The sequence below is a fragment of the Siphateles boraxobius genome, unplaced genomic scaffold, assembly GCF_051911475.1.
Source record: "Siphateles boraxobius isolate OS27281-9 unplaced genomic scaffold, OSU_SipBor_1 12, whole genome shotgun sequence".
Lineage (NCBI taxonomy): Eukaryota > Metazoa > Chordata > Actinopteri > Cypriniformes > Leuciscidae > Siphateles > Siphateles boraxobius.
The window spans coordinates 14,833,033-14,846,423 of record NW_027508722.1 but is presented as its reverse complement, the minus strand read 5'-3'; the positions used below and the strand labels follow the sequence as shown (position 1 = coordinate 14,846,423).

The 13,391-nt window shown below is 40.2% G+C and overlaps 1 protein-coding gene across 1 annotated transcript in view; it reads right to left on the bottom strand.

The window, feature by feature from the left end:
• The window catches only part of chn2 (chimerin 2), a 51,792-nt gene that overhangs the window by 16,484 nt on the left and 21,917 nt on the right, over nucleotides 1–13,391 (bottom strand). Inside the window, exons 5-7 of the mRNA XM_077209212.1 lie at nucleotides 13,007–13,120; nucleotides 12,621–12,891; nucleotides 4,256–4,342 (exon numbers count right to left, since the gene is read on the bottom strand). Coding sequence (XP_077065327.1) covers nucleotides 4,256–4,342; nucleotides 12,621–12,891; nucleotides 13,007–13,120 — 472 coding nt within the window. The remainder of the gene's footprint in view (nucleotides 1–4,255; nucleotides 4,343–12,620; nucleotides 12,892–13,006; nucleotides 13,121–13,391) is intronic.

The following is a 13,391-nucleotide window of genomic DNA, read 5'->3' as shown; positions in this document are numbered from 1 at the left end:
GTGGAACACAGGGACGCAGCTCGGGAGGCTCTCTCTGGGAGGCGGCCCGTAGCGGGGTCTGAGTGTGCTGTGCAGCACTTACCTGGTTCCACGGGGCAGGAGGTGCGGGAGGCGGCTCGATGGCGTTCTCGGACCGTACGCAGCTGCCGGCTGGCGATAGAAGAGGCGGATGAGAGTGGTGAGGATTCTGACCCCCCACTACTCTCCGGGCCCTCTTCGGACCCAGAGATGATAGAAACCGCTCTTTTATTGAAAATTTGGGTACCGCTGGTTTTAAGGCCAGCGGCGGAACACAAACAAAACGAAACAAAGGATTTTCCACCCGGCCCTCTTCCGGGGGAGGGAGCGATGCAGTCATCGTCTCCTGGAGAGCAGTCCCTTCCACCTCTGGGTCGCCCGTCCTAGGGCCGCTTACCTTTGGCTTTGCCGCCCCTCTTGGCGGGGGCCTGGACGGGCGGGGCGCCCTGCCTGCGACTGGCTCCACGGTGCCGCTTGGATGGAGGCTGCTGCTGCGGCGCGGGAGCAGGGGCAGACGCAGGCGGACGCCCACGGCGACGAGCAGACCGAGGAGCCGCGGGCGGTGGGGTGGAGGCAGCAGCTGATGTGTCTAATGGCCTCAGTCTGCTTCTGTACAGCCGAGAACTGCTGGGCGAAGTTCTCGACCGCGTCGCCGAAGAGGCCGGTCTGGGACACGGGGGAGTTAAGGAACCTGATCTTGTCGGTCTCCCGCATGTCAGCCAGGCACAGCCAGAGGTGGCGTTCCTGGACCACCAGTGTGGACATCGCACGACCCACTGACCGCGCAGTGACCTTCGTCGCACGGAGCGCGAGGTCAGTTGCGGCACGAAGTTCTTGGAGAACTTGTGGATCATGACCACCCTCGTGCAGGTCCTTCAGTGCCTTGGCCTGATGAACCTGCAACAACGCCATGGCGTGCATGGCAGAGGCAGCTTCCTCACAGGCCTTGTAAGCCTTGCCGGTCAGGTCCGACGAGTACTTACAAGCCCGGGAAGGAAGACACGGTTCTCCACGCCAAGTGGAGTTAGGGCACAGTTGCATAGCAACGGCCCGTTCCACTGGCGGGATACGCGTGTATCCCTTAGCTGCCCCGCCATCAAGGGTGGTGAGGGAGGAGGATCCACCGAGACGGTTTCTGGCAGTAAAAGGTGCCGTCCACGTCCCTGTGAGCTCCTCATGCACCTCCGGGAAGAAAGGCACTGGGGTGGGTTGCTGAGAACCAGCGCGCGCCACCCCGAGATACCAATCGTCCAACCTCGAGGGCTCGGGACACGGTGGAGGGTTCCACACGAGCCCGATCCTGTTGGCGGCCCGGGAAAGCATGGCCATCATCTCCGGGTCCGACTCGGGCACCGCTGGCACACCTGAAGGAGGCAGCGGCTCCGAGCCGTCGTCCGCGGAGAGGTCTGACCCACCCTCCGATGCAGCGATCGACATCTGGTCGTCGCAGGGAGCGCCGAACGAAACGACCGGTACACATCTCGAGGACGGTCCAGAACGTTCCGTTGGCAGCTCAACTGGTTGCGGAGCATGAGAGGAGTGAGGGTTCCTAGGGGGTTGGTTCCCCGAAGGAAGCGCGCTCACTGTAATCCTCAGGTCACCCGTGTCACTGCCCGAAGCAACCCGCGAAGGGGGGTTGGAACGAGGTGCAGGCACGGGGACTCCGCCCCTTTGCAGGAACGTGAGTCTCGACCTCAGCTCCGAGATGGTCATCTTCCCACAATGGGTACATGACTCATCCACGAACGCTGCCTGTGCGTGTTCGAGGCCCAGACACACAAGGCAGCGATCGTGACCATCCCGCGACCCCAGGTAACGACCGCATCCAGAAACACATAGATAGAACGTCATCTTGAAAAAGACGCAAACTATCTGTGTAAGCTCTTTTAGAGACTGCTCTCCTTGGTGCTGAAGCACGCAGGGGAACGGTCACAGCGAACACAGACAGGAATGTGCACCTGTCTGTGCGCGATTCTCTCTCGCTGGTCTTACCAGCCGTAAAAACGGCCGTTGAGCGCTTTAATCGCGCACCTTACCAGCCGTAAAAACGGCCGTTGAGCGCTTTAACCGCGCACCTTACCAGCCGTGAAAACAGCTTTTTTGTTTGCTCAGTTTTAAAACAACAAACAAAGAAGAGAGAGAGAGAAGAGAAAAAGACCGCTCGCGCTGTTGTGCCGTCACGCCCGCACAAAAGTGGAGAGATCCAGAAGAGGCTTGCTTTCAAATTCACTCTGTTCAGCATACGAAGTGCTTGGCTCCGAAGCAAAAAGCTAGTGTGCAATCGCACCAGCTGCTCGTTTATACCCGCGCTAACGAGGGCGCGCAGCTGATGCAAATGATTGCACGCCAATGTGTATTGGCTTGTTTTAGTTTCACTCGAAGTAGATTGGCCTCTCTAGCGAGATTCCTATTGGTCAGTCATGACCTACGTTGTAGTGACTGACCGATAGGGAACACATTTTATTTTATTACTTCTAAACATTAAAGTTTTTATTAGCCTAATTATTTTTAGGCCCTGCTTACAGCTGGTATTAAAATGTGTTTCTGTCGATCGGATCTCAAGTAGACGAGGGAGACACATTTCAGTTTACACCTGGTGTTTTAATCCGTCTCTTTTGTCCACTTTCAACCACTTCTGTCCTGATTTCTTCAAGGGGAGGGTCTATGGGCGGGTAAATGTATAGGTTTTTTCAGATCTTTCGATCTAATGGACAAAATAAGCTTGCGCAGTTGACATATGAATGCGGCTGGAGATGACAGAAAATCATACAGAGAGCATCAGCTTTCATTTCTGCTCTGACAGCCGCTGTGAGTGCGTGTTAGAAATCAGGAATGGTGAGAGAACGTTTTTCATCTTTAAACCAAAATTGGTTAAATCCCGTCTGGCTAGCGTGCCTATAATGTTTACTCATTGGGTCAGTAGGCGGAGAGTAGTCGGTCTTTTGTGGCTGTTTCTTTGAAACAAAAAATCTCAGGAGACAACATAAATTACAAAAAACTCTACCTACTGAGTGAGCCCACTAGGTTTTGGAACACAGCCTGAGTGAGAACACTTATGAGGGAGGTGGATACTGAATAATCCATGATGTTCTTATGACTGGAGGTGACATAATGATGAAGATGTTATGAGGAAGCATCCAAGTGACACGTTGAAGTCAGATGATTGCTCAGTTTTGCTTTGTTACAGTTTAAAAAAGTCAGATGATGATACACTGAGTTCATTCTCAGCCTCAGTAATTTTTCAGAAACTGAAAAGGCATGAAATGGGAGACTCCATTCAGCAGCGAGAGGTTATTGATTTGTGCGATCAATCTAATCAATCAATAACGCTGTTAATGGATTAAAAGCCTAGGCAATTAGGCTCATAGGATAGATTTAGGCTTATTGATACGAGGCTCACAGTACCATGCATTTAAACGCTGTCAGCACATAAACATTTGAACGAGACATTAGTAAACATTCGAACAACCTCATAGTAGCGGCACATAAAGAAATAAATTAACCATCCAATCAGAACATTTGAGAAATCGCAAACATATATACAGGTATACACAGGAATTAAAAAAAAAACATATTCAGTGTGTGCAATATCAACATTTGAAGGAATAGTTTACTTAAAAATTAAAATTCTGTCATCGTTTACTCACCCTCAAGTTGTTCAAAACCTGTATGAATTTCTTTCTTCTGCTAAACATAAAAGAAGATATTTTGAAGAATGTCGGTAACAGGTTTGAAACAACTTGAGGGTGAGTAAATGATGACAGAATTTTCGTTTTTAAGTGAACTATTCCTTTAATACAAGCTGACTAAAATAACTGAGAATTCTGCATGAAACATTTGTGTTTACATTAAAATGTTCTACATGTCAAATGATCGCAGTTGCGAGATGACATCCCCAGTAATATTGTGAAATATTATTACAATTTAAATAACAGCCATTACTCCAGTCTTCAGGGTCACATGATCCTTCAGAAAGCATTTGAATATGCTGAATTGGTGCTCAAGAAACATTTATTATTATATTAATGTTGAAAACAGTTGTGCTTCATCAGTATTTTTTTTTTGTAAACTGTGAAAATCTTTTTTCAGTATTCTTTGCCACTTCTAATCAATTGAATGCATCTTTGCTGAATTTAAGTTGTTTTTTTTATCTTACTTACCCCAAACTCTTGAGCAGTAGTTTAGTTACCATAATTCAGACATGACGTACAGTTGTCGCAACACAACCAGTACTTACCTTAAAGTTGTGGATCTTCTCGTAGTTGCAGTGTTTCTCTGGTCCATCCTTGAGTGTGGTGCGTCTGCTCAGCGGTGACGGGGTGATCTGTGAACAAGCCAAAATCTTTAGAGGCTTCCAGAGGAGGGCACCTTTACTGCCCAGATTCACCCCCAGAGCTAACGCCAACAACTCCTGGTGCTTACGGTCCTTCTGCTTAGCTTTGTGAGGGGCTAATTCACCTTTTGCTGACCCCTTAGTGCCAACAACCAGGACCCTGGTCCTTAGAAGATCCTGCATCTCCTCTATACAGGAAGATGACAATGATGTGGAATGGGGGATAACAGAGGCAACTGTCGTCTTCACTCTTTGGTAATCTGGGTCGAATGAGAAGGGGGACAGCCTGGTCCTGCATGAGCAGAGCAGGGCTGGGCTGGGGGTGGGTGGGTGGGCTGCCTGGGGGCAGGAGTGTGTCTCAAACAATAGCACACATTCAGCACTCTGACAGAGTGGCAACACAAGAGAGGGGACATTGGGAGGAGGGAATGTGTCAGTCTTGTAGATACATCTCAACAGGTTTCTACAGTAGGATAAATGGAATCCAGAACACAGCAGGATTATTATTGTTAACTACTACGGAGCCCCACACATGACAAGCGGACACACACACACACACACACACACACACACACACACACACACACACACACACACACACACACACACACACACACACACACACACACACACACACACACACACACACACACATACACATACACATACACACACACACACACACACACATATATATATATATATATATATATATATATTAGTCCTGTCAAATCGCCACTAACATAAAAGTTTTTGTTTATATGTGTACATATATTATTATATTTACAAATGTGTGTCTGTGTGTATATATATTATTTAAACAAAAACTTATGCTAGATGTGATTAATTGCAATAAATCAATTTGACAGCACTATGTATATATTTATTAATTATATACACGATTCCACTGCAGTTCCCTTGAGTGCGGACAGTCCTACATCTCAAAGCCAAAGAGCTCAGCTTTACATGCTTTAAATCAGAGATTTACACTGAGAAGAGTAGGTTCTCTTAAAAAAAAGGTCTTTATCAGGTCAAGTCTCTGTCTAGCACGTAAACTTTTATGGGGTTTAGCCTTCTAGTCCTCTCTCTGTCTCTTCACTTCTGATGGTAACTTCGGTTACAAATCGGATCAGGATTTAGGCACCTTACAGTCGTAATCCTGCATCACGGAAAAATCCTGTAGTACCAGAACCCTTTGTTTAGGGATTCAGACTTGTTTAAATACCCCATTTAAACCTAATCTTGTCATCCATTTCAGGTAATCTAGTCAAAAGTGGGTAGCGCAAAACAGGATTCAAAATGTTTTGTGATCCGGATCACTCAAACCACATTTGGGGGTCACTGAAAAACAGGGGCGTAGTATTGCTTTAGCCTTTTCACACATAGAGCTCACTACAGTGGACAGCTATTCAAAAAGCCATTTTCTTGCATATGCATGGGCTTTTGTGGCATTTTCACCTTTATAGTCTGTGGGCCTTTTTTGCCTATATGGATTATTGTGCTTTAACTCTTCGGGGTCGCAGATCACGCCGGCGTGATCAAGTTACATGACCAGTTTAAGACGTCGAAGCATAAAAACAAAGTCACGTTGAGCGCTGCCGTCCACTTCTGTCGAAAGTGCTGGCTTGAAATTCTATTTTACTTTTTGTTTTGTGTTGATAGACCAAGTAAAAACGGAGATATGATAATTTAAACTTTATATAAAAAAATACTGACGCGTTCGTAAAAGAACGCAAGATGGGATGCGACAGGCGTTGCATTTATTCTAATAACTTCGTCGTTTTTTGTCATAAAACAAAACGGAGAAAAATGTGTGAATCTGCTGACTCTGCTCTTCAGGATGCACGTTTGAGGGAATGGAGGAGGAGCCAACTGAGCTAAGACGCAAAATTGAAAGGCAGAGGATTTACGGAGTTGATAAAGAGAGACATATATACGTTATATATAGAGAGAGAGATTATTGCTAGTTTTTGGAAGAGTTTGAGTAGATTTTGAGAGTAGTTTAGGAGTAGTGTAGATAGTTTAGGTAGTTTAGGAGTAGTTTAGGTAGTTTAGGAGTAGATTTAGATAAACTGTTTTGAGGAGAGGCACAGATAAAAAATAAAAATAAAAAAACACCTGATATTTGTTGTAAATAGTTGTATGTATAATTTGATTTTGTGTTAATTTTACCTTTTGTATGGTATATTTGCACTATTGAGGAACCCCTCTTACTCAAGGAATGAAATCCCTGTAATGTAGCTATCTGTGTAATTGTACATGAAGTGTTTTGTAGAGTTTCTAAGCAAAAAAGAAAAGAAAAAACGCCTATTGCCACACCTGCTTTTTGCTGCATATAGTTTAATTTTATCTCAATTTTACATTTTTTATGTTGTATTTGCACTATTTGCGAACCCTCATACTCTGGGAATGCAAGGCCTTAAATATAGTTCTCTGAATAATTGTGTGCACAACATTTTTTTAAAAAGTGGCTGAGCTAAAAAGAAAGAAAAAAAGCCTATGGCTACACCCGCTTTTTTTTGTAAATCATATTTTTTTTGTATATTTGTTGATTATCTGAATTGTACCTGTATATGTTGACATTTACAACTTGTGTTTACATTTTAAACCTTTTAAAATGCTTCATTGAGCATGTTTGTGTTTTTTGTAGTAGAAAAGCTATAATTTTTCTATTCGGATTTTGTGTTTTTTGTGTGATTTTGGGTCCAGTATGTTGATAGAGTACATCAAAGTGAAAAACTAATTGTCTGATCATATAGGTGATGTTGTGCTGAAAAAAATTATACCAAACATTGGTATGGTAAACATTTGTTTATGTTGCAAAATTTAAAAAAAAATAAAAGTACTCAAAAACGGCCAAAATAGCCCAAGACTCCGAAGGGTTAAACATCTAGATTTTTTGGACTTTTTTAGGTGCTGTGAATTTTTGGTGTTTTCTTCTGTAGAGAGACTGAAATAGTATTTTCTTGTAAAACATACTCCAATAATCTTTGATTTATGTACATTTTGATTTATGTTTTTTTTTTACAATGTAGTCGAAACATCATATATGGTCAATGGAAGCTTAACTGTACTTGCTTGAAGCACAAGAACAAACCTCATTGGTTCTCGGCCATTAAGCAAGCACGTTTGAGCTTCTGTGAATAAAAGCCTACAGTACATCAAATCTGTTCATCGTGTATAAAGTGAACATATCTCTGCAGAAGACTAAACTAATCAATTCATATGGATTACTTTTTATATCTTTTTGAAGCATACAAATTTTGGTTGCATGGACTTGAATTTTTCAGGTTTAATTAAAAAATATCTTAATTCATCTTTCGAAGATGAACGAAGGTCCTTTCCCTTTAAGTACTGCCTAATTGCAGTACCTGTCAATTATCCACTATGTTAAAACAAGCGTTTTAAACTTTTTAAACAAGCGAATGAATTTGTCTTTAAAAGAAATTAAACTTCCGATCTCAGGACCATCAACCCTTGTGACCAGTTCATCTAAGATGGATGTTACCAAGTACTAGGTGTAAATAAGGAGCTGCATTTCCACTGTCAGACCACAACCGAGCGAGACTCATTTTTCAGGCTGGGGGACCGTGACCCTTCTCAGCAGGAGGCTGATGCCGAATCCAGCATCATTGTCTGGGTATTTGCGGAAACATCCTGAAGAACACACATGAGACTTGCTAACCTCACAGATACAGCACAACTTCGGGCCTAGTATGGGTGGCCGGTCATTTGCATGATTACATCGATTAACAAAATGGTGAGATTAGGAAAGAATAATGGAGATCTGATGAGTAAAAAAGAAAGAATGCTGAAGAGGAAGAAAAGCAAACTGGCTACGGCTCACATATTTAAGATATGCCGCATTCAGGGACATGAAGTACCTGATTTCCCAGTGAGGTGGAGATGAGTGGAAGCCTGTCAGGGTTGTTCCGAGTAAAAGTATGAGCACTGCTAAAAAAGCGCTGGTGTGGTTTTATTGCTGCTGACCTCCACGGTGACACAAATTTTTGTGTGCTGGGGGTACAGGGCAGTTAACATGTGCTCTAGTGGTCGACCAATATGGGTTTTTCACGGCCGATGCCAATATCTAGGGCACAAGGCAGCTGATGGCCAATATAATGGCAATTTTATAATCAATATAGAGCTGTTCAGTTTGTAGTCCTAGAACGGATTCCCTCTGGAATTTCCTATGTTTTTTTTTTTTTTTACAATAGCAGCCTTTTGGTTTTATGAGTAAAATAAGTTTTTTAGAATGACATTACTTGCTAAAAAGTTACTACATTACACTTTAGCATACTTTTAAAAAACAGAACGTATTACGGAAATAATATACCGGTACTTTAAAAGTACATATAAGTGCGAACTAAATGTAATGTTTTCAGAAACTTAACTACATATTAACTGCAATTAAATTAAAACGTATTATAGATTACATTTATATTAAATATATTTAGCTGAAATTTGAATAGCTTTTTTGACCCACTTAAATAGCACTTATGCAAGTAGCCTACATCTTTATATGTATTTTCATAATTACTTCTATTGTCTTTATAATATGATTATTGTGTATTGCCAAATGCACTGACATATTTATTGTAAACTAAATATACTTTAATGTCTTTTCTATTGAAACTTGTATTTATTGTAATTACACATTTGTAATGATGAAGTTGCAATTAAGTACATTTAAAATACATTTACTTTAAATATAATATCAAATAATACCGTTAAAATTATAATTAATTAATTTGCTTTTGTATGTTAGTCAACACATAACACATACACTTTTAAAAATATATTGTTGGTTTAACTTAAAGTAAGTTATCTGTTGACTTTAAATTTTGAGTTCATTGAAATGAAAAATTTGAGTTTATACAATGAAGGAGAAACTCAACGCATGTTAACAGAACCACACTATTTATAGAAGTACATTTGACAAAAGATAAAAAGTTGTAATAACAAATCATGAAAATATATGTTTTACAGTGCAACACACAAATAAGTGTACTTCTTTCAAAGCATAACAAAAGATTATTAAACCATGATTTAAAATGTACTTTAAAGTAGAACTTTTAATTTGACAAAAAATGTGTACTTTCTGTAAGTGTGTTGAGAAATAGGAATACTTTTTTTTATTTCATTAATATTATATTATTTCCAAGTACAGTTTAATAAAACTATACTTTTAAAATTTGAACAAGTGCATATATAATACAATTAAGTGCACTTCTTTTTCACAAGGTCATGAATAGCTCTATTTTAACAAATGAGATATACAACATTGCTAAACTACAACAAATGAACTATTATTTCACACTTATTTACTCAAAAAACATTCAAAATGTGCATTTACAACATAACCTAACACAAGAGGTTAGGCTAGGCCAGCACAGTTATGCACAGCCAATGATGAGGATCTCAAAAATTCAAACTGAAAACCAACATCAGACAGCATAAACTGCAATACCACTAAAAACAGTAACTTACTGAGGGTCACACGTTGAAGCTATACACTCAAAAGAAAAGATAAAGGGATGTTGGTGAGTCACATACAGTGATACAGGGGAAGAGGGAGATGGGGCGCACAGAAAGTGTATGAGCAAGACTTTTTGTCCTAAGGCAGATGGCTTCTTGTCTCCTAATGAAAGAGGCTCAAAAGCGAAACACAAAAGGGAGACAATAAGGCCTAGTCTCTTTTTAGAGACCCCACAGATGAGGAGACAGAGAGAACTAGGGCACATAAAGTATGTACAGTACAAAAACAAATCCTATGCAATACACACAGAGGGAATTGTGCTACATTCATTTAATAGACTATTCAGTTCATTCAAAATACTGTCTATCACTGTCAGCACAGCTGTAATATTAGGGATTTTCTATATCAATACTTGATCTTGGAGACCAGGCTGTAAATGACATAATAGATTCTCATTTATACTCTAAGAAAAGACATTTAAAAATGAAGGCCAAAAAATGAATTTTGTCAAACCGGCCAAATAATAAAACCACCAATACACTGTGACCGTAAGAGCCAGACTCATTTGTAAGACCAACGCAGGAAAGTAAAAAAACAGATAATTCCAATCCTTCATTTTAAAAGCTGCAGTGCTGAAATATAATGTAAACAACAATGATAAAATCACCACAAAGCTCAGCGCTAATTCTAATAACTCCAATCCATCATCAGCGAGTGGTTTTAGGTGGAACTTGCCAGGCCAGCAAAACATTTCAGCGATTACTGTTATTAGAGGAAGAGTGCCATGTGAACTCTGAGCTGCGTAGATGACCAAACAGGCAAGGTGAACGGTTCATACAGGTCATCGCTCAAGAAATCTGTCGTCATAGAACGACACACCCTGATTCTGGTCCCTGAATGAAACCGGTAAATGGTAAGGCACAGGTAAATCGAGACACAAAAGTTAAAAGGATTTCAGCGTATGTGAGGTCACTGTAAAGGTTGATGATGATTAACATTTATCCATTGTAACAAATTGGCTAAGCCTTCCAGGGTGAGCCAATTATCATGAAAAGCCTTAAATATAGATCCATAACAATAACATCGTTAAAACACAATGGTAGCTCATTAAGAGTATTGCTAATTAAAGCAAAACTAAAACTACTAAAAATAATTTAAATAAATAGGTCATATTCATAAATACTTAAATAAAGCTGAAATAAAATATAAAATAATTAATTGAAAAACTTGCCAACTAACTGAAATAAAATAAGTTGAAGTTCTAAAATGACTAAGACTGAAACAGAAATAAATTATAGCTATTCAAAAAAAAGGACAAAATAAAAAAAAAGACAAAATATAAAAATGAACGCTAATTAAAATTATGAATAAATACTATAGTAGTATACAGTATAAATAATACTAAAATAACACTAATAAAGACATTTTTAATAGGAAGATTCTAGTAAGTCTGTAAGAATTGTAGTCACACTATAACAAAGCAGCAGTATATCACAACCAAAATTAAAATTATAACTGCAAAGTTATTATCATGAATCCCAGCATTATTAGTCTAAGAATACTGAAATATTGGGAATACTGGGCTACAACAAAGCAGATCTTTTGAAGTATATACTGTATACAAATCAATATTCACAGTTTGACAGCTTGTTGACGCTGCCCTCTAGTGGAGATCTGAACAAGCTGTAAGATGAAACAACTCCACTTGTTGAAGTGTGTTGTTCATTTTTATGAATTCAAATCCTTAAGCCAATTAAAATTCTCTGTCTGGTGTCAGTAAACAAAAACAAATGTTCTCTATACAAACATGATTGTGGGGGATAAACACTTCTGTTGACTAATTCAAGAATGGTTTGATCATCGCTTACTTAGAGCTCTTATGAAGAGCTATTTCACCTCAATAGTGAGGCAACAGAATTTATAAAAGGTAGCGGTGGACCTGACTGAATTGATAAAACTCTCCTGTCAGTGAACCAGACAGTGTGTCTGATGAATGAGAGAGGAAACAACACATTCATCGCATTATCATTCATCAAAGATGCACACCCTGATGCTGAAACACTCTCCCACTTTTCTAATCTTCCAAATGCACACAAAGAAATGCTCCTGCTCATTTGTCAAAATACCATTCTAACAACGATTTGTGAAAGGATGGTGTCTGACACCATAATTTGGTCAAAAGAAAATGTGTGGATAATATTTCAAAAACTAAATGAATGGATACGGTGCCTGTTAACTCTTATCAATAAAACCTTGATAACATCTATGGGAAAATGCATAATGAAGCAGTGCCAGTGTCAATGTCCTGTTATTACTACACACAGACACAGAGATGTGCATTTACGATTACTGTAACTCTCTCACTGAATTCTGCATGTAAATGTCATCTCAAATGCCAACGACGGCTCAGATAAGGAAAAATAATTTACAGCATTACTGCAGGTTAGTGTTGAGGGCTGAAATGTTCAATAACAAGCAAAAAATGCCAAAGTTATCCCAAGTCTAGACTATAATTAACAAATACAATTAAAACAACAGAGGTCCTAAAACAAAGCCCTGTGGGATTCCACAAAAAACAGAGCACTTTTATGAATGATTTCAACAAAAATTGTCACAAATTTCCTCATCATCTTATTTGGCACACAATGACCAAGGATTTATTATAATGTATTGTGATTATCAGTATATTATATCCTTAATTCATATTTCATACACTGCTGATACACACTATAACCTTTAGTAACATGGTAAGAACATTATAATCTATATCTGAAGAGGTATGCACCTTACCTTATCATTCTGTTGGAAAGTAACTTTTTTGGGCTCAGAGTGGGTCCGGTTGAGTCGGTGAGTTATTTTGTCCCTCAGAAGAGAAGTATAACCCAGGTGCTGGTAGATGGGGTTTGTGGTCATCTTGGCAATGTACTCTGCTGCCTTGGTCTCAATATAGAGAGTGATGAGACCGTCTGTAACCAGATCATGAACCGACTCGAAACGTTTTTCTCCCACAAAGTGCTTTCCATCATAAAACAGTCGGTAATTCAGAGTCTGGCCACCAAATCTGAATGATAGACAAGTAGTACTGCATATTATATTACTGTATATGGATGGATGGATGGATGGATGGATGGATGGATGAATGGATGGATGGATGGATGGATTGGAATGGAATGTACCTCAAAGCAAGTGTATAAGTTCCTGGTTGTCTCTGGCTCTCTCTGATGAGATAAGCACCTTCAGTCCCCCCTAACAGTTCATCTGCATGCTCTCTGGAAATCAGACCATGGAACCTGTACAGAGACACCATTATTTACCCTGGTGTACACACACATGCAAAAACACAGCACAGACTGTTGTGATGCTTACATATTCACATGCACAAACACTCTAACTTGCTTGACACGACATAAATCACAGTCTTTTCCTCATTCATTCATATTAGCACCCACACACACATCACTACACAAAATCAATGTGCACCATCACTGATTACAGGCTTAAATAATAAATTCTGGTAACTCTCAGCAAATTTCACATGCATACTTGAAGGAAGTGGGTAAG